Below are 18873 nucleotides of genomic sequence, written 5' to 3'. Positions count from 1 at the left end.
CTTGCCAGTCATTCCAGGGGCAAGCCTGTTAGGCTATGTATTCTCTTTGGACACAGAGGGCAGAGAGAATGCAGAATGCAGTCTGGAAGGGCTATAAAGCTCCTCTTTAACTCAAGTCAGAACCCACGATAAATCAAAATCACCCTAAATGGGACATCTATTACAGCATCTGAACCAGTTAGTCTTTAAGGTGCTTTGCTGACCTGCCTTCCACCTATATCACAGATATTCAACTAGTCTTCATGACCTAGCCCAGAAGGATCTGGGCCTTGAAACTTTACAGCATGCACCCACAAGGATCTGGGCCTTGAAAACTTACAGCATGCAACTGGCGATGACCAAGATACAGTATTGCCAACACCACCATGTCAAAAATCATGAGACAAACAATTAAAAATCAAGATATTTGAAATGTAAATCATGAGATGCTATTTTTGAAGTGTGTGTGTGTGTGTGTGTGGGAGGGGGCATTATTTGTAAAGGTGTGGGGGGCTGTGGGTGTGTGTGTGGGTTTAGAGCCTGGGGAGAGAGTAGTCCCTACACACCCTGGCAGGATGCAGGGTACTGTAGGTCATGAGTGAGGGGCTGCAGCAGGGCTGGGGTAGCTGTAGCTAGGGAGTGAGGGGCAGACACACGCACACAGAAAGACAGCTGCCCATGGCTCTGTTGCATGACTCTCTCTAGCCCCAGGGCCCCATTCACCCCAGCCCCTGCCCCACTCTCTCCCTTAACATGGGGTCCTCGATCTGCCCCTCCTGCCCCTTCCCTCAATCCCTGCCCCTTCCCCTCCACAGACGTACCAGGTTAGTGCTCTCTACATGTGCCAAAAGAAAAAAATCCCAAGATTTGATCTCTCTATCAGGAGATCATGAGTCAGAGTTAATTTGACTTGGAAATTAGGAGTGAGTCTCATGATTTTTTCATGAGAGTTGGCATTACTGAGAACACCTGCATATTTTTGTTTTTTGGATCTGTCGTAGTTTACAGATTTAACTTTTCTAATGATATGGCTTATTTTAAAAGTTGTTGCCTCAGCATGTGGATTAAATGAACTCTTTTTATTAAATAAAAAAAGAGCTAGGGAAAAAGTGCTATCAGATTCAGAAGAAAGGCTCCCCCACACATTGAGCTGTGGGCTTGCAGGTCTCTCAGGCCCCTGCAACTATTACTGGTTATGTAAATCTACCACTAGAGGGGGGTCTCAATACACACATTGCCAGAATTACATAACTATTCACTATCTGGATACCTATAACCATTCTCTGGTTATAGATTAGAGATTTGGACTCTATTCTGCCTGTAGAAGGGGAAGAGGGCGATAGTGACTAGCTGGAGGCTACCCCAAGTGCGCACATTTTGCATATTCTCTCTGAAAGCCTGAGCGAATAAGGTTTGATAACGTTTGTTTGTCATACAAGTGACCTGGATTCTATTCCCAGTTCTGCCTGAAGTGACTCTTGATACGGTTTCTGTTAACTTATTTATAAAACAGAGGAGGGCTTCTCCTATCAGCATCATAAAGAAACGTAGAATCCTTACAGAGCGAATGCCACCCAGTTTGCATCCTAACAGAGCGAATGCCACCAGAGATCAATCTTTTTCCGTCATCCTCTTTGGCATCATTTCGGAGGCTTGGGCAGCCCTGTGATGACTGGCCTTGCAGAGGCATTTCTTGATGGATGCGCAAGGCCTTTTCATCCCTGCTTCCTGAAGGGAGCCAGGGAAATAATGTAGGGCACGGGACGGTAGGGAGCAACGGATCCAGGAAATTAATGCTTTCTAAGCTCCAAGCTCAGTGCATTATCTTCCCTTCTGACCCACAGTACCTGCCCAAGATGCCTGTTTCTCTCCATTTCTGCAGCACTCTCTGCCTTTGCGGATTCTGACAGCCAAAAGGTGGACGGCTTCCTGCAAAACAGGCAAGCTCTGGGAAGGGAAGGAACAAAAAAAAGAAAAGAAAGAAAGAGAGAGAGAGATCTGTGGAAGGGATTGAGAAGCACCATCTGGTGATGCCATTTGAGATACCCCTGCCCTGAGCCTGGTGAAATTAGTCCAGGAAATTCCCTGAACCAGGCAGGATTGCGGGGGGTCACTGCGCAGAGTGCCAGGGAAGGCGAAGGGCCACGGGCAGCAGCGCAAGGAGAGCGGAGAAGGGAGGTAAAGGAAAGGAAAGATTTCTTCTGGGGGGGGGGGGGGGTTGTAGAGGGAAAAGCGAGGCGGGAAGGGGAACAAAGGTCGGGGCAAACGCTGGGCAGGAGGGACAAGTGAGCGTTGCGGGGCGGGGGCGTCGTCGCACTACAAAGCATCCCCGGCTCAGCCCCGCAGTCCCCGGGGCGCTCAACAGGCGTCACCCCCAACCCACGCGGGCAGCTGGGCGGGACACCTGCCCGGCCGCGGCTGGGCACGGGCACGGGCACGGGCACGGAGACGGCCCCGGCCCCGGCCCCGGCTGCCTTCCCGCGGCGGGCGGCAGGCTCCAGACCCCCCCGCGGGGGCTGACACCCCGCCCGCACCGCGGCTCCGCTTCCTTTGTGTGCGCCAGGGGGGCCGGGAGGAGGCGGAGGCTCGCTCTGCCTCCGCGCGGCCCGGGAGGAGGAGGCGGCGCGGCGCGGCGCGGCGAGCAGGGCGGCCGCAAGGTAACCCCGCCGGCCGGGAGCAACTGCAGGCGCCGCGGGGCCTGGCCCCTGCCCCCCCTCCCACCCCGGCCGCAGCGCGGGGTCCGGCTGAGCAGGAAGCGCCGCGCGGGCAGCTGCGGCGGCGGCTCCGCATCGCGCGTCTCCAGCACTTTGCCATGGGCCGGGGGCAGCGGCGGGGCTAGAGGCGCGGGGCCAGCAGAAGGCACCATGGCAGCATCCAGTAACTCCAGCCTGTCCGGCTCCTCCGTGTCCTCCGGTAAGTTTCTCCCCCGCCGCTGCCTTAGTTTGTGCGCGAGGGGCTGGGCGGGCGCGGGACGGGGCCAGGGACGGGGCCAAGTGCGGCGCCCCCCGCTCGGCGTCCCGCGCCGCCTTTGTTTGTTTCGGCAATGAGCGGGCGCAGCGGGGCAGCGCGCACCTCCGCCAGCCTCCTCAGCCGGCGGGGAAGCAGGGACGCGCGCCCCTGCCCAGCTCTGGGGCTCGCCTTTTTTTTCTTTTTAAAAGCTGGGCTGCTTCTGAAAGCATTGAGGAGCCTGCCAGGCAGGCTTCTCCCTCATTGTTTCCTGGGGCTCCTGGCGGTGTCCAGCTGCTGGCCCTTGGCTTGTCAGGGGAGTGGAAGGTCTTTGGGGCCAAGACTGTCTGTCTTGTTCCCCCTCCGCTCAGCCTGGGGGGCTCCTGGGCCAGGCCTGGGCCCCGGCAGTGTCCATGTATGGGGGTGTGTGTGTTTGTGTGTGTGTGTGGTCACGCACAAATATAATGATAGTGTGCTTGTGTGTGTGTGTTCCTCTGATACTGCACATATTATGTGTGTGGGTGTGCATACGTGCCCCTGGTCATGCACAGATCTCATGACTGTATGCGTGCGTGTGTGTGTGTGTGTGTGCGTGTGTGTGTGTGTGCATGCACACGCCTCTGGTCATGCACATCATGAGTGTGTATGTATGTGCCCCAGGTCATGCACATATATCATTAGTGTGTGTGTGTGTGTGTGTGTGTGTGTGTGTGTGTGTGTGTGTGTGTGTGAGCCTCTGGTCATGCACATATATTGTGTGCATGTGCCTGCCTCTGGTCATGCACATATATAACATTATGCCTGACCAACCTTATTGCCTTCTAGGATGAGATGACTGGCTCTGTGCATGTGGGGAGAGCAGCAGATGTGTCATACCTTGTTTTTAGCAAGGATACGCTGTCCCACTCTCACAAGCAGGCTAAGGAAGTGTAGGCTGGATGAATGGACTGTACAGGGGATAGAAAACTGGCTGGAGCATCGGGCTCAAAGGGTAGTAATCAATGGCCCTGTCTAGTTGGTAGCCAGTATCAAGTGCAGTGACCCAGGGGTTGGTCCTGGGGCTGGTTTTATTCAATATCTTCATCAATGACCTGGAAGATGGCATAAAGTGCACACTCAGCAAGACTGCAGATGACACCAAGCAGGAGGGGAGTAGTAGATACACTAGATGGGTAGGGCTAGGATTCAAAAAGACCTAGGCAAATTGAAGGATTGGGCCAAAAGAAACCTTATGAGGTTCAATAAGGACAAGTGTAAAGGCGTGCACTTAGGGTGGAAGAATCCTATGTACCAGGTACAGGCTGGGGACTGACTGGCTGGGCAGCAGCTCTGCTGAAAAGGACCTAGGAGTGGACAGCTGAAGGGGACTAAGCTGAATATGAGCCAACAGTGTGTCCTTGTTGCCAAAGCATCAGCTAGGATTTTTAAGAGTCTGACTGCTGCTTTCTTGTAGTTCATAGTTCTGAACCATGAAGTTGAAAGGGGTCATGACCATCTTGCATTTTTAGGAGCTGGATAGGAGAGGGGCAGGTCTCAAAACATTGTTTTATTTTAACCTGGGGCCGTGATATGGTTCAGGTTGTGAACCACAGACACATTTGTTCAGGTAGTTTAATCAAAGTGACAGATGAAGTGAGAAGAACATAAAAACAGTCCAGTCATCTCTGAAATATGATGGTCTTCTAATCAAAGCAATGTATTAGGGAAATCTATTGTATTGCCTTCTCAGCTAATTGATTCTTTATATAATGCAGTTTTAAGTTACAACTGACAAATGGGACACGAAAGTGGAAATAAGCGTATTGTAATAATTAGGAGAGAGAAACAGTTGGGGGAAATGCAGTGTCTCAGTGTACTTGTGATGTAGTGTTTATACCAAAATACTGAAAGACCTAGAACCAAAATACGTGTGCTCTTCCTGAAAGGCATTTAAGCTCTTTGGACCTGATGAGAATGATATATATTGAGCAACACATATATCTGTGACGGTAAGCATGACAGTGACCTTTGTGTAATGTGCTAAAATGGACTAATGTGTAGTGGGTATGTGATAGTTTAATGCTGGGATTAGAAAGTCTTTGGGGGGACAGGGATTATTTTTTGTTTTGTGTTTGTACAGCACATAGCACAATCTCTGTCCTAAGGCTAAGGTTTCTAGATGGTATAACAGTAACAAGTAAAACCATAATCACTCTCCTAAAATAAGGTACTAGCTTTTACTTTCACACATTCAAACTTCAGGTATTTATCTGTGCGCATATAGTTTTAACAAAATGATTTTTCCCTATGCCCTTGTTAATGAAAGGTCAATATCCTACAGTAAAACAAAGTTTCCAGTATTAGCAGGCATATCATATCTGACTGCACAGCCACATTTCAGCTGTCTGTGGTTTGTGTTCTCAGAACTCAGCAAGTCTTAGAAAATACTTCTAATATCATGCAACCGCATTTGCTTGCTTTTACATTTATTTTCATAGAATTATATTTGAGTTAACAAGATAAAGTCTTGCAATTGATATAGTTAAGTTCTCTCATTGGAAGTGGGGAAATACAGGAAAGTAGTATATTTTGCTAATGGAAAAGGATGTGAGGTCTAGGGTGATTGCAGAATGCTAAGAGGCTGACTAGTGACTTGCGGTTTGACCTTCATCAAGTCACTTACATTTCTGTGGCTTAGTTACTTGTTTCTATTATAGGTTGTTTAAATTAATGCTTGTAAAGTGCTTTGAGATCCTCAAATGAAAGACTTTTAAGCTGTTCAATATTCCTATACTTGAAAACACATTTTTAACCTCAGCAAAATTATTTCTCTTATTTTTTGTAAATCATAAGAATTTAACCTGTTTATTTTATGGTGGTATATATCATTTTTGGAATCTTAAGATCTCTGTCAGTTAGTATTAATTTTTTTTCTTTTGCAACTGCAAAAAAAGACATGTTCTGACCTTAAGTTGCTACATTTATAACTTTGTTGCATGTGGTAGATGTTAGATTTGAGCATTCAAAATTATGTCAGCAGTTTTCAGTGACTCGGAGCTTGTTTACATGAGGGATTTTAGTTCTGGTAGCTACAATGGTGCAACTTGCCATGTCTAGTAGATATGCTGCAATGAGTGGTTGGATACCAGGCTGTAACCAGTCTCTGCAGAGTTGCGCATTTGAGGAAAGCAATTCTCTTTTATGAGCATTGCTAAAATGAGAGGTGTTTTGCAAGCCTATCAAAATTTTGACCAATCTATGGTGCTTGTGCACATATACAGGTGAGGGCCAGTCTCTCTCATGATGGCCAGAGTCTGTCTCACAAGGAAAAGAAAAAATGTGTGTTTATGGAGTTCATAGAAGTTACTACTTGAAGGATAGATAGGTAATCCTAACCTCTTTAATGATGTCAGTGGGAACATTTCCTCCTTTTTCTTACCCATGTTATTTAGGTCTGTTCCCTGCTAATTTTCTTTAGTGGGAGCTGAATTGTGTATTAGATGATAGTTTATTTTAGGAACCAATCTATACTAGATACAGTGGTACTAAGTTGAGCACAGATCAATTGTAGTGATAGTAATGCTTGGAGAAAAAAAGTACTTTACATGTACTGGCCCCTAACGCCTAAGGACATGTGAACGCAATTGGCCATTTGCAGTGTAACATTTTCTTTTTCCTATTCCATCAGAACATGTCAGAAAGGCAAAATATAAGATTATGGTTCAAGTACTTCCCATGTGAAGAAGCTGCACAATAAAGTTATCATTTATATATTTTCTATCAGTTCTGTCAAGTCAGTGTTACTGACTTATATTAATTGTGAGTTGTGTGACTGTATAGGAATAATATTTGATTCTGTGTTGAAAAAATAATGTAAAAAAGTTTTATGAGCATTAAATAATTCTTATAGCACTGCTGCAAGGTGATACATTGCTATTAGTTCTCAGATGGAGAACTGAGACACCATGGTGTGCCCAAGACGTTTGTGGAAGGTAGTATTCCAGTCATTCAAAATGCAATTCTTTGTTGCCAACCTTTTCCTTTAACAATTAGGGAACTTCTTTTTCTTCTTCGAGAATTATCATTCTCTAATATTAGTCTTGTGTAGTTCCACTGTCATGTTGCTAATTATAGGCTCAGTAACATTGGACACTTGCCTGGGGCCTGATCCAGCTAAAGTTAATGAAGTTGTTTTTCACTGACTTCAGTGGAAGCCAGCTTAACCCTTTAACACAGAAAGTGGGATGGAAAAGGTGCATATTAGTATTTTCTCACCAGGGTCTTTGGCAGACAACTACATAAGCTATTTTTCAGTGAAATTTTCAAAAGTATGTAAGTCAGCAAGGCTCTTCAACACCTCATTGAGACTTGAGTTTCAACAGGACTTGGGCACTTTGGAAAATTTTGTCCTTTCTGCTTGAAAATTCACAGCTAGAAATAAGGACAAAGTAAAAGGGCTATAGTTGTTAAATGAGGGTTTAGTATTGCCCATCAGTTTTCTTATCTGGAACCCTGTACTGCATATGCCATGTTGAAATTGCAGTTACTTAACATGTGGATATCAACTTTTTTCTCAGCAATTCTCCCATAGCATGCATCAGAGTGACCTGCTGTCTTACCCCATGCTAGCTCTTGCTTCTGCTTTCCCTCGCTTCTGAAGTATCTATTTCTTGTGCTTGTTTCACCAGCCCGTTTGGCCTAGTTCACACCTCTAACTTTTCTTCCCTTCTTCCAACAATTTGTGCTATTTAAATACCCTCAACTCCAGTTCATAGCCCACCCCCCTCTCTGTTTCCTGACCTTTGCTTCCTCCTTTGTTCTTTCCCTCATAGTTTAAAACTTCCCTTTCCAGGTTAGTAAACTCTTCACCATTCTGACTTCACACCAGTACTCTCCTTTCCCCTTGTAGCACAAATGGATGAAGAGTTACCTATAATAGGTAAACTTCAGACTCCATTCTTGAAACTTTGTCCTAGAGAAGCCAGTAGCCAGTGAGGATCAGGTGTAGAGACCTCTGTATCTGTTCTACTCCAGCCTGTGCTTCTGGGTAGTATCGTATGTGGATATTGTCCCATCTTGTTGATCAACAAGAAGCTCAGCTAGACCAGATGTTGTTGCAACTTATTTTAATATAATTCAGTGGATTTAAAATGCTGTTTTGTGTCCTTTGGGAATAATATGAACTAAATTGATATACGTTCCTTTTTGAAAAGTGATAGTTAATTTGTTTTTGCACTCTAGTACTTAAAATGTGTGATTAGCAAAGAAACACTTACCTGTCCTGAAGTTCAGAATAAACATATTACCTGTTATTGGTCAGCAGTCCTTAATTTAATTAATGCTCCCAAGGATAATTTGTTTTACAAAAATCCTGTAAGGAACATAAAAAGCATCAATATATGTTTTTATATAAACTGAATTATGTTTGTATAAAGACATCGTGGTTGCCAGTGAGGTGGTTTCCCCATATACTGTGTGTTGTGAAAAGAGAAAAAAATACCTAGCATATAAGGAAGAAAAATAGTAGGCACTTCCGTTAACTTAACAAGGTCAAAATAAAATATTAAAGGCTTGTGACTCTCTGGGGGCCCATGAAGGTGCTAAGATGTGAAACAGACACATATTGTAAAAAAAAAAGCCAACATAAACTGATTTTAATTAAGATCCTAGCAAGTGAAAATAAATGAATGGGTATTATACACAGATTCAGAAAGAATTTAATTGGGAAAAAGATTAGTGAGTAAACATAGGTATTTATTCTTAATGATTTAATAGAAATAGCATTGTGAAAATGGTATGTGAAAGCTCTATAAATAATGCTGTGTTTATGTTGATAAAGTGCTACTCTTGATTCTAAACAAGACAATAGCAATTCCGCTCTTTTTTTCTGTTCCTCATGCTGAGCTTCTAGTAGCTGTGGGTTTTAGACTTGAATTAAAGCTCACCAGTCACTTGTATGTGAGGAGACTGGAGAACATAACATTGATATATTAAAAAGAAACTTTAGAAAAGAAAAAATTCCAAATTATTGTTCTGATCCATCCAAGATTAAATGCATAAACTGGTTACTACCCAAGATAAGATACGTTGAATAACTCTTACAAGATACCTTTGATTTATTTAATTTGTATTTATTTGCTGAATAACAAAAGTCAATTTTTCTTCTTGATCTACTTGTTTCGGAGACATATGCTTAGGATCAGACAAACAATGTTTCATGCTGTCATTATGATGACCTTTTTGGATCCCAGCTCACTTGACTAGGCTTCTACCTTCTGTTTTCCTGGTCCTAGGAAGTTTTAGATGTGCCAAATAACAAGGGATTATAGGAAGGGACTCTTGAGGTTACTTACTGAGTCTTTATGCACCATCACATACATCAGTCATGCATGTTTTTGCCCACAGTGCTTTTCAAGAAGCTTTATTTTTTATTTAGTAAACTGACTTAGATAAGTCTTAAACAAGGGTGTTTTGATAAAGATGTAAAACTGTGTTAAGTTTTAAAAACAAAAGCAATGTACTTTCTCTAAAGGGCAATGTTGACAGTGTTTTCCTTTACATGCTTAGTTTGTGTGCTGGCAGAAAAAATGCTCAAGCTGAGGGGCCAGTCTGTTCCTCCATATCTCTTGCTTTTGTTGAAGCAATGAACTAGGAGAATTATGTTCAGTAGAACTATGTATTAAGAAATGCCACATTAATATTGCATGAAAAAGCTTTTGTTGCAGGGAAATGTAACAGGATTTGTACAAGAAGCTATAAATCTATAATTCCATATACACCACTTCCTTACAGGTGCATTCACAATTCATCTGAGAATTGTATACAGAAGTTAGTGTAAATGCATAGTTTTAACTCCTATGAATAATAATCCATTCTTGCACTCTTTTTTTCTCACGTTTGGTTATGAGAATGTAAACTTGAATTTTATATTTTGGAGATTGTTATTACTCACTGTGAATCATGCAGAGTTCAACAATAATAGTTTCATCACTCTGCTACACTCGGCAGTGATCCAGCTTCTGAGGCTGGAGAATGAGTAGTTTATTCCTAGTACAAGGGAACCGATGTTGCAATAATGCCATGGTATCATTAATGTTAAGATTTACAGATTAGTATACTAGTACTTGACAACAGGGAGTGACTCATGCATCTGGTAAGGTAAATCTGGTAGGAAAGTGTTTGGAATAAGATAAACCAAAGGTGCTGAGTGCCACATCATTTTTCATTGAACAAGCTCCTTACAATAAGATTATCCTCAGAACACACTGTTTATTCCCTGAGCTGACTTAATCAGAGAATCTGGTTCTTATTGGTGAGGATGGCTTATTTACCATTATACAGGTTTCCCTCAATTTATGTGGTACACGCTTTCCAAGAGAATGGTGCATAAATTGAATTTGCATAAAGTGAACCCAGTTTACAATGGAATAGATAGGGATATGTTCCCACACTGGTGAGGGAGGAAGGGAGTAAGGCTGGGACTAGGGGAGCGGCGTGGTGCGGCGCAGCCCATTGGCAGCTCCTGGGGCTGCAGTAGGTAACAAAGTGGAGGGAACGGTGAGTGGACATGGGGTGGGGGGGGTGCACGAGGTGGGGGGGCATGGCTTTTGCTGATATGTGCCCTCCAGGAGGGCTGCAGGCTGGGGACTGCACCGGGCTCTCCCTGGGGGATGTGGGTCCCCGGATCTGCGCACAGGATGAGAGTAGGCTGCCACTGCAGGATGGTGCTGGCAGAGGCACCTGATTCTTCCCGGTGCTCGGGGTGGGCAGTGGTGCTGGGAGGGGGGCTGCTGCCACCCCAAAATTCGCCATAGCCCCCCCCAACCTGGCCGCTACCAGCCTAGTGGCACCACCATCTCCAGCCTGCAGCGGCAGGCTGCTGTCATGTCGCATGCAGATCTGGGGGCCCATGCCCCCCCAGGAAGAGCCTGGCACAGCCCCCCAGCCCTCCCGGGGGGCATGTAGCAGCAAAAGCCCGCCCCACACCGGCACCCACTCACCATTCCTGCTGCATTGTTGCCTGCTGCAAGCCTGGGCCTCTGCTTCTCCACACTCACCCCAGTCCCTGCTGCAGCAGCCACAGGAGCAGCTGACACCAGTTGCCTGTAGCTGCTGGGCTGCACCATGCCCCGAACATCCTGGGGCTCTGCTTCTCCCCCCTCAACCCAGCTGCTGTAGCAGACCTGGGAGCAGCCGACACCACCTGCCTGCACCATGGCACGGCACAGCCCAGGGGCTGGGGTGAATGGGGACAAGAGGAGCCCTGATTACATAAAAGTAAACTTACCTTGCATATAAGGAATTTTGGGTAGAAAAAGGTTCATCGCATAAGAGCAAATTTGAATATATAGAACCCACATAAATCAAGGGAAACCTATACTGATAAAATAACAAGTAGTAGCTAAGGGCCTGTCCCATGTACGGGTACAATCACTAAATCAAACATAACCCACTGTTACTCTTAGTTTTGGCCCATGTTTCTGTTTCAGACTCTTGAGTTGTTATAACAACATTTTCATGTTGATGTTGCTGTTTTTTTGTTCCCAGCATCCATTTAAGCAACACTACTCTTAGCTCATAGAAATTGCGATAAACCATAACTGCATGCTTTCCTACTAAAAAAAAAGGAAATGAAATGATGGAAAGGTTAGAGAACTTACTTGTTGAATCTTGTTTGCCACTGTCTGCGGCTTTGCTGTGGAAAGACATGCGGAGCTTCAGGAAGTAAATCACCTCCCCAAATCTGACCAAATGACTTATTGATCATGCAGGAATATCTAAAATTAGCTTTGGCTTCTATGTATTGAAAGATAAACCCCTCTCCTTAATACAGGTATGGGTAGGCTTGACTTTATATCCAGTTGTGATGTCACAATATATAGACGAATTTGTGGGTAGAAATAAAACCTGTGTTCTGTGTTGTTGCATATGTGTGACGTTTAACCTTCCAAGCAATGTAGAAGCAAATTAACTAAAATAAGTCTTTTAACAGTAGATTTTTTTTATTTTATAACTAGTGATAAAATTAACGCTCATTTGTTTTGTAACTGGTGATAAAATTAGTTCTGTTTGGTGATAAAATTAGTGCCCATCCCTCCTTATGATCAGGGATCCTGATTTTCTCTGATAAAAAATTGAAAATTCTCTGCTTAAACCTCAAAATCTGTGTTTTTCTATGATTAAAATGAAATGCCACTATATATATATAGTTATCAGTTGAACACAATATTTTATTGATATATTTACAATTTTAAAGCAAATTGGAAGCCTACCAGTGACTCAATCATTATAATAAAATCAATTCTAAATACCTACCAGCAGACACTCCCTATGCCTAAAGAAGGGTAACTGCACCCTCCCCCCCCCACCGCTTTGTGGCATTGAGCAGCCCTGATACATTGGTGCCCTATACATACCATGGTCCTCCCTCCCAAGCCCCAGCCCTCCAGCCCTGCTGGTGCTCCTCACTATTGACCCACAACCCTGCCTGTGCCCCTAACTCCCCACCCACAGCCCTCTATCCCCCCAGGTGCCCCTCCCCACACCCAGCCCTGCCAGAGGGAGCCCCCAGCTGCCAGGGCTACAGGGCTAGGAACCCAGGTACACAGACTCCTTGGCCCCTCTCCTGTTCACAGTAGTGTCCAAGCCCTGGATGTTGCCCATGGGAGGCAGCAGTTGGTGTGGCAGAGAGGAGCATGGAGCCCAGCTCCCCCTCCCACACAGGCAGCACGTCAGGAGCAGAGCCCGTAGTGGTGGGGAGGCAGATGTGGGCTACCTGCTGTGGGTCTGGGGCTCCCTGCCTTGCTGCCCTCCCTCTGGGGCCTTGTGGCCCAGCGGACAGGACCTGGTGCAGCACGGCAGAGTGGGGCCAGGTGGGGAAGCTCAGTGCCGCCTCCAGGAGCCCCACGCCCCCATGGCAAAGCACCCCCTGCCTGCCCGGTAGCAGCAGGGGGCACAACTCCATGCTGCCACCCCCGCTGCTGCCAGGCAGGCAGGGAGCACTTTGCCAAGCAGGCATGGGGCTCGTGGTGGCATCACCAGGCTTCTCTGACCCATTGTGCCCTGCTGTGCTGGGTCGTGCCCTCTGGGATATGAAGGCCCATGGAGGGAGAGCAGCAGGGTGGGGAGCCTTCAGCCTGCAGTGGGCAACCTGCCCCTGTTTCCCGTGTGCACAAATCTGGAGTGTACGCAGTGACAGAGAGCCACCCATGGCTCCATCCCGCTCTCAGCCCAGGCCCTGCAGCCGCGCATTCTGGCCCCAAGCCCTATGCACTGCCCCAGCTGGGCAAACTACCCAACTCTCTCCCTCCCTCCCTGTGGGGGGCTCAATACCACCCCATCTTCCCCAGCCACCAGACTTGCCTGCAGGGAGGTGCTGTCCAGGCTGCACATGAACACATGCATATGGCAACTCCTGCCTGATTGTCCATCTCCCGATCACCTTGCAGGCTGGCAGAGTTCCAGCCTGCAAGGGGAAACCCACCATTTCCCACATTTTTCTCCTTTAAAGGAGAAAATCCAGGTTTTTCTTGTTAATATGAGAAAATCTGAAGTTTGCCATGGTTTTCCATGGCGAACAGAAACCCCAGATCCCTGCTTATGGCATTAGTGCTTGTATATCATTTATTTTTGTTTTTCCAACGTAAAAATTTATCAGCATATTTAATGGGGATTGTAGTATATAAATGTCAAAATATTATGATTTCTGAATGCATATTCAAAAGTTAGTTGCATAAACATTTGAAGTCTTTTAAGGACTGAGTATATACTGGAGAGACTATGTAAATGGCAGATACAGTGGTACAGTATTTCCTATTATTGGGTGGTCTTTCTGCAGCTGTTCTGCAGCAAAGATTACCATATTTCAGAGGGCATGTAGTGAGCTGCAAAGTGAAAAGAGTCAGATGGCTATATTAATGTAGGAAGTTTCCCGCTGAAAGACAGAATTTATATTGCAGTTTTCTGCTGCTGCTCTGTACTGCAATGAATTCATTTGAGCAGTTGTGGGGTAAGTGGGTGGGAGCCATAGGCGGAAAGAGAAAATATTATTTGTGGGGGCTGAGTGCGCGTGCGCTTGTGTGCCTGCGCCTGCTCCTGCACCCACCTCCCAGCAGGTAAGTCTCTTGTGGGGAAGGGGGGGGGCAGATCAAGGCCCCCATGGTGAGGGAGGGAGTGGAGCAGAGACAGGGACAAGGGCTGAGGTGAATGGGGCCGTGGAGCCAGTGCGGGATGTGGGACTCTTGGAACCCAGGCGGCTTGTCCAGGGATGTGGGGAGGCTCCCGCTGCTGCATGCACTTTGGATTTGTGTGTGGGTAGAGATGGGCTGTCTGCTGTGGACTGGGCTCTGCACCCCACTGCTGGTGCCCCAGGAGTGGCACACTGCCATGTGCTGCTGTGTGCTGGCTGTCCCGTGTCCCCTGGCCACCTGGCGTTTGAGGAGGCTAAGCACCGTTAGCCCTGGCCTTCCGCTGCCTATGGTGGGAGCCATTGTCAATGCAGTGACTGGCCATCTAAATAGGCCTGGTGTCACAAGAAAACAGTTTGTATGTCCATGTCTGGTTAAAGTTCTGCAGGTTCTCAGCTAGATTTCCTAAAAGTTTCAGTCCGTTTGTGGGGATTTGGGGCTGTGCCACTTTTTTGCATTTCTAGCAGACCAGCTTCATTTTAGTTAGTGTTTCACGCTCTGTGAAATAATGAGAGGGCTCCATTTGGGCTATAGCGCTGTATTCAGTGCTGCTGCTTGCACCAACATGCTACATGGTGTGCTCAGAGTTTCTGCATAATCCCCATGAACATGGAGCTTCCTGGAAGCTTCCCAGTGTCACTCCGCAAATGAACACCCCCTTACAACTCCTGTTCCAACGTGCGTGCAGGTGGTTACAGGGAGCATGTTTTGAATCTTTAAGACTAGTGAGTGTCTTTTTCAGATGGAACTTACTGCAGCTCTTCATGTTGGATGTGGAAGATATGTCCCTAAATTAATGTGTTACATAAATGAGTTTACTTTATTAAGTGCCATCGGTAGTTTAAGAGGTCATACATATATATAATATACAGTCAAAAATTGAGTCAAATTGCACTTCCTGTTCTGGTGCAGATGAACCTCACAATTTACTGTGTGTTTGTTCTCGTGTTTTGCCTGACAGTGACCATACAGATGAAACACCAATTGAATGCATGTTAGTCTGTCACTTTCTCTGGGTCACACACATGTATTGTGTGTAGAGATGTAGTTACTATTTCTGGGTCAGGGAGCATACACATATAGCACATGGGCCAACCCTGTTTTTTCAAATCAGCAGCTCCTGAAAAATGGAGAAAGTTCCTGGGATTGAAGTACATGAAACTGAACTTCTGTCTTGCAGATCACAAACCACATTTTGTAGAAAGTCCAGTGTGCTCAAGTGATGTTGTTACGACTGTGCACAATAAAATAGCTTTGCATTTAGAGCAGGTGCCTTTGCCCTATGCCTCCCTTACCACAGGGGCCTTGATCTGTAGCTCCCTGTTCCTAACTCAGGGATAGGCAACTTTTTTTGCCAGAGTGCCAAAAAACCCCACAATGTCTACTTTGGAAAGTGCCAGAGTGCCAACATGCCAGAGCCTGGAGCAGCTGTTTGCAACCTCCCAGCTGCAGCTGGTCCATGGAGCCTGGTCTGTTTGCAGCAGGTCTTACAGCCTCCCAGCCGCCTCCTGGGAGCAGCCTGGGCTCCGTGGCTGGCAGCAGCTTCTTAGAGCCTGGGTTGGCGGTGGTGTGCTGAGCAAAATGGCCTTGCGTGCCATGCTTGGCACACGTGCTGGGGGTTACTTACTTCTCTTCTAACTCATACACTGACTAGATGTGTCCTTGAGAAAGTTTAACTCACTTATCCCTCCATTGACAACTTCAGTTGTTCAAAAATTTAAGGATCTAAACCTTTCAAAGTAATGAGACTGGCCTAAAATCATTATTATTTTTTAAAGATTGCATATTTTTTGTTCCTGTCTTCTCTTTTATGTACCTGAGCACCTGATTCAGCTGGATCACCTTTTCATGCTTTCCCTGCCACCCCCACCCCAAACATGAAAGCTAGACACTTTTCTTTTTTATGCATTTATAGGATTCCAAAAGCTGGTAAAATATTACAATTAAATTAAAAGATTTGGCAGCACTGTATTTACTATCCTGTAAACTATACATATAGTTATATTTATGTGGTTTATAGAGTTTCTGCAAACCTTAGTTAATTGCTTGTAAAGACCATGAAGGTCTGGTTCTACAGGCTTTTGTCCTCTGTTCCCATTGAGGTTGTGTTTTTATACAAATCCCCATCAGAATAGTATTTGCTGTTTTGATGAATGAAAATTATTTTGGGCTTCATGATAAGCCTAAAAGAAAGTAGTAGCACATAGCCTACTTAATAACTTAGGTATTCATGCCATGTAGATGAAAAGTATGTTAGTTCTGCTGGTGGTGTATTCTTAAGAATTACATACAACATTTGCTTCTTGTAAAAGCACACTCCTTAAGCCCACTCTTCCGTAATACTCTTCAATTCACCTAGGCAGATTGAAATGATAGATAGATTTTAGTGACATGCTGCTTTGAGTTCTAGATTCATTTTTAAAATTTGAAGCCTGTGGTTGGCTTGTTTTCTACTGATGAAATTAGGATGAGGATGAGGATGTGATGATATTTAAAGGAGATTGCACCCAGCAATGTCTTTACATAAATTTAAGTCTACTTGAAGATTAAATATTTTGATCCCCTGGCCATGAAAGTATAAATTCGACATATCGGTGGTGATTTAAAGTTTTCATTTAATCTCAACGGATAACAGTAGATGATTGGATATGATTTAAATAAGGCTGGCTGCCAAGCATACAATTTTAAAGCTTTTGAGCAAGAATGCTTGAGGCTGAAGGAAAAATTAAAGACACGGAAATAATGATAGACAGCCTTTCCCTTCCCTTTTTCCTGTTTACTAAGCTTAGTACTAAAGACTGTAAACCACTGAGAAATCAAATTGATGAGCTGGAAAACAACCCAGATTAGTAAATGTCATGTTAGTGGGAGTTCAAGAACTTGTGTAGAATAGAGAAAATGATAATTTATTTAGTTTTATGAACAGTAAAAGGAATACTTAATGTTAAATTTCCTTTACAAAGTGAGTTGGTGTGTCAGATCCTAATATTTAACACAAGTAGATTTATAGATAATTGTAATACATAGGTTGTAATCACCATTCCAGTAGTATCTGTACGTGTCTGAGTGTGACCAAAAGAGCGAGTCTTAAACTCATAGAATATTGTTTGAGTGTAGTCATACCACCTTGTGTTCTGATCCCTTACTATCTTCCTGGTACGTTTGAGTGGGAGACCTCCAAGAAGTATCTAATAGTTACTGTAAATGATGTTGGCAATTTTATGCAATGTTCCTTTTTCCTCTGACTGAACCAACGTCTAGATATACTGGTAGGGGGCACTAACCAACTTCAGGAAGATGCATTCACCCCTCTCCCAGTAGAACCTAAGAGCGTAATGAGCATTTGTTAAATTTCACCTACAGAAAATGGCTGATTCAGGAGAAAGGTCTTCCTTATTCAGTGAGGGAGAACTTGCCTGCATGAGTTTCTTGTGTACAAATGAATGCCGGTAAACATCCCCACTGCTCTACTTTTCCCAGACCAGGAAGAGTCGAGTTGCAGAGGGATGTTCCAAGACTGGAATCGCCCTGTTCTGGAAAAGGCATGGGCAGTGTTTCCCTGCTCCTTGACTCCTCCTGGACCCAGGAAGAGTTGCAGAGCTTAGGAGCCCTCTCCACATGTTCCACAGACCAGAGACAAATGGTCTAGGGAACACATGAGGAGTGTTGTGTCCTCTCCCCTTCATGCCCAGAACAGAGTGGGTCAAAGCTGGGGCATCCACTGCAACAGTGAGGTTCCCCAAGCATAGAGCTTCAGTTGTACTGAAATCCATGGCAAAAATACACAGTATGTTATTTCTATAGCTCTGCAAGCTAGAGTCCTTTTATAAAATCAAGATATCAACCTCCCTTGAGGAATGTGCCACTCTTGGCATTAGGAAAATAATTTAATAATTAGTCCATAACCTCCAAACCTGTTCATTTTCAACTTGTTTTTCTTTAATCTTTATTTCAGTTCTATGTTTAGTCCTGGAAAAATAGTCATGTTCATTATTCTAATATTATAAAAGCCTAAGTCTATCTGTCTGTAACGCTTTATACGCACTGTGATTGGCTGATGGAAACAGCCAATCAGAGTGCTCCAAGCATGGGGGAGCGCCGCCATGATTCCAAAGCTACGCCAAGGACCGGACCAGAGGGTGGGGAAGCCAAGGCCAGCAGCACTGGCCTCGGCTCCCCAACCCCGCTCCCTGCAAGCGGTGCAGAGAACCAGACACGGGGTGGGGGAGCCAAGGCCAGCAGCACTAGCCTTAGGTTCCCTACCCTGCTCCCTGCAAGAGGCAGAACAGCGGCAGCATTGGCCACTAGGTGGTGGCACTCCATCCCGTCCCCCTCCTTCCCGCCCCCCACCCCGTCATTCTTGACAGGCAGTTGGCTAGTTTGTAAATAAGAACCTATGGGCATATTACACATTGCTTCGTTTCAGAGTAAGACTTTGCAGAGCATAACAGCTTATTACTAGCCAAAAGTAATCACATTATATTGGTGTCCATAGGTTTCTGTTGGAATTGGGAGTGTATGTGTGTGGAGTGATGCACAAATGCAAACATTATTTTTATTTATATATTTATTTTGTTGTACAATGAGGTTGGACAATGTACAACCACATAATAAAGGACAGCAGACCCAAAAGAGCTCATAATATACAAGATGCAAGCAGACAAAGGTAGGGTGTGGAGGTATAATCTACAAGGAAAACGACAGGTAGAAAATTAACAGTGTTGTTAGTTATATGCATTTAATATATGTACTTTCAAATGAATCTAAAAGTAAAAAGTAAGGG

General features: G+C 45.1%; 1 protein-coding gene across 2 annotated transcripts in view; it reads left to right on the top strand.

Moving 5' to 3' along the window:
• The first annotated feature begins 2414 nt into the window (after positions 1–2414).
• Positions 2415–18873, top strand: part of CHN2 (chimerin 2) — a 237945-nt gene continuing 221486 nt past the window's right edge. Inside the window, exon 1 of one of the 2 annotated variants that reach the window (XM_059728884.1) lies at positions 2415–2892. In XM_059728884.1, coding sequence (XP_059584867.1) covers positions 2844–2892 — 49 coding nt within the window. In that variant the 5' untranslated portion in view covers positions 2415–2843. The remainder of the gene's footprint in view (positions 2893–18873) is intronic. The other variant, XM_006265246.4, reaches the window with a different exon arrangement.

The sequence above is a fragment of the Alligator mississippiensis genome, chromosome 5 (genome assembly GCF_030867095.1).
Source record: "Alligator mississippiensis isolate rAllMis1 chromosome 5, rAllMis1, whole genome shotgun sequence".
In the NCBI taxonomy this organism is placed as follows: domain Eukaryota; kingdom Metazoa; phylum Chordata; order Crocodylia; family Alligatoridae; genus Alligator; species Alligator mississippiensis.
Note: the sequence above shows the minus strand (reverse complement) of the source record. Positions and strands in the feature narration are given on the sequence as shown.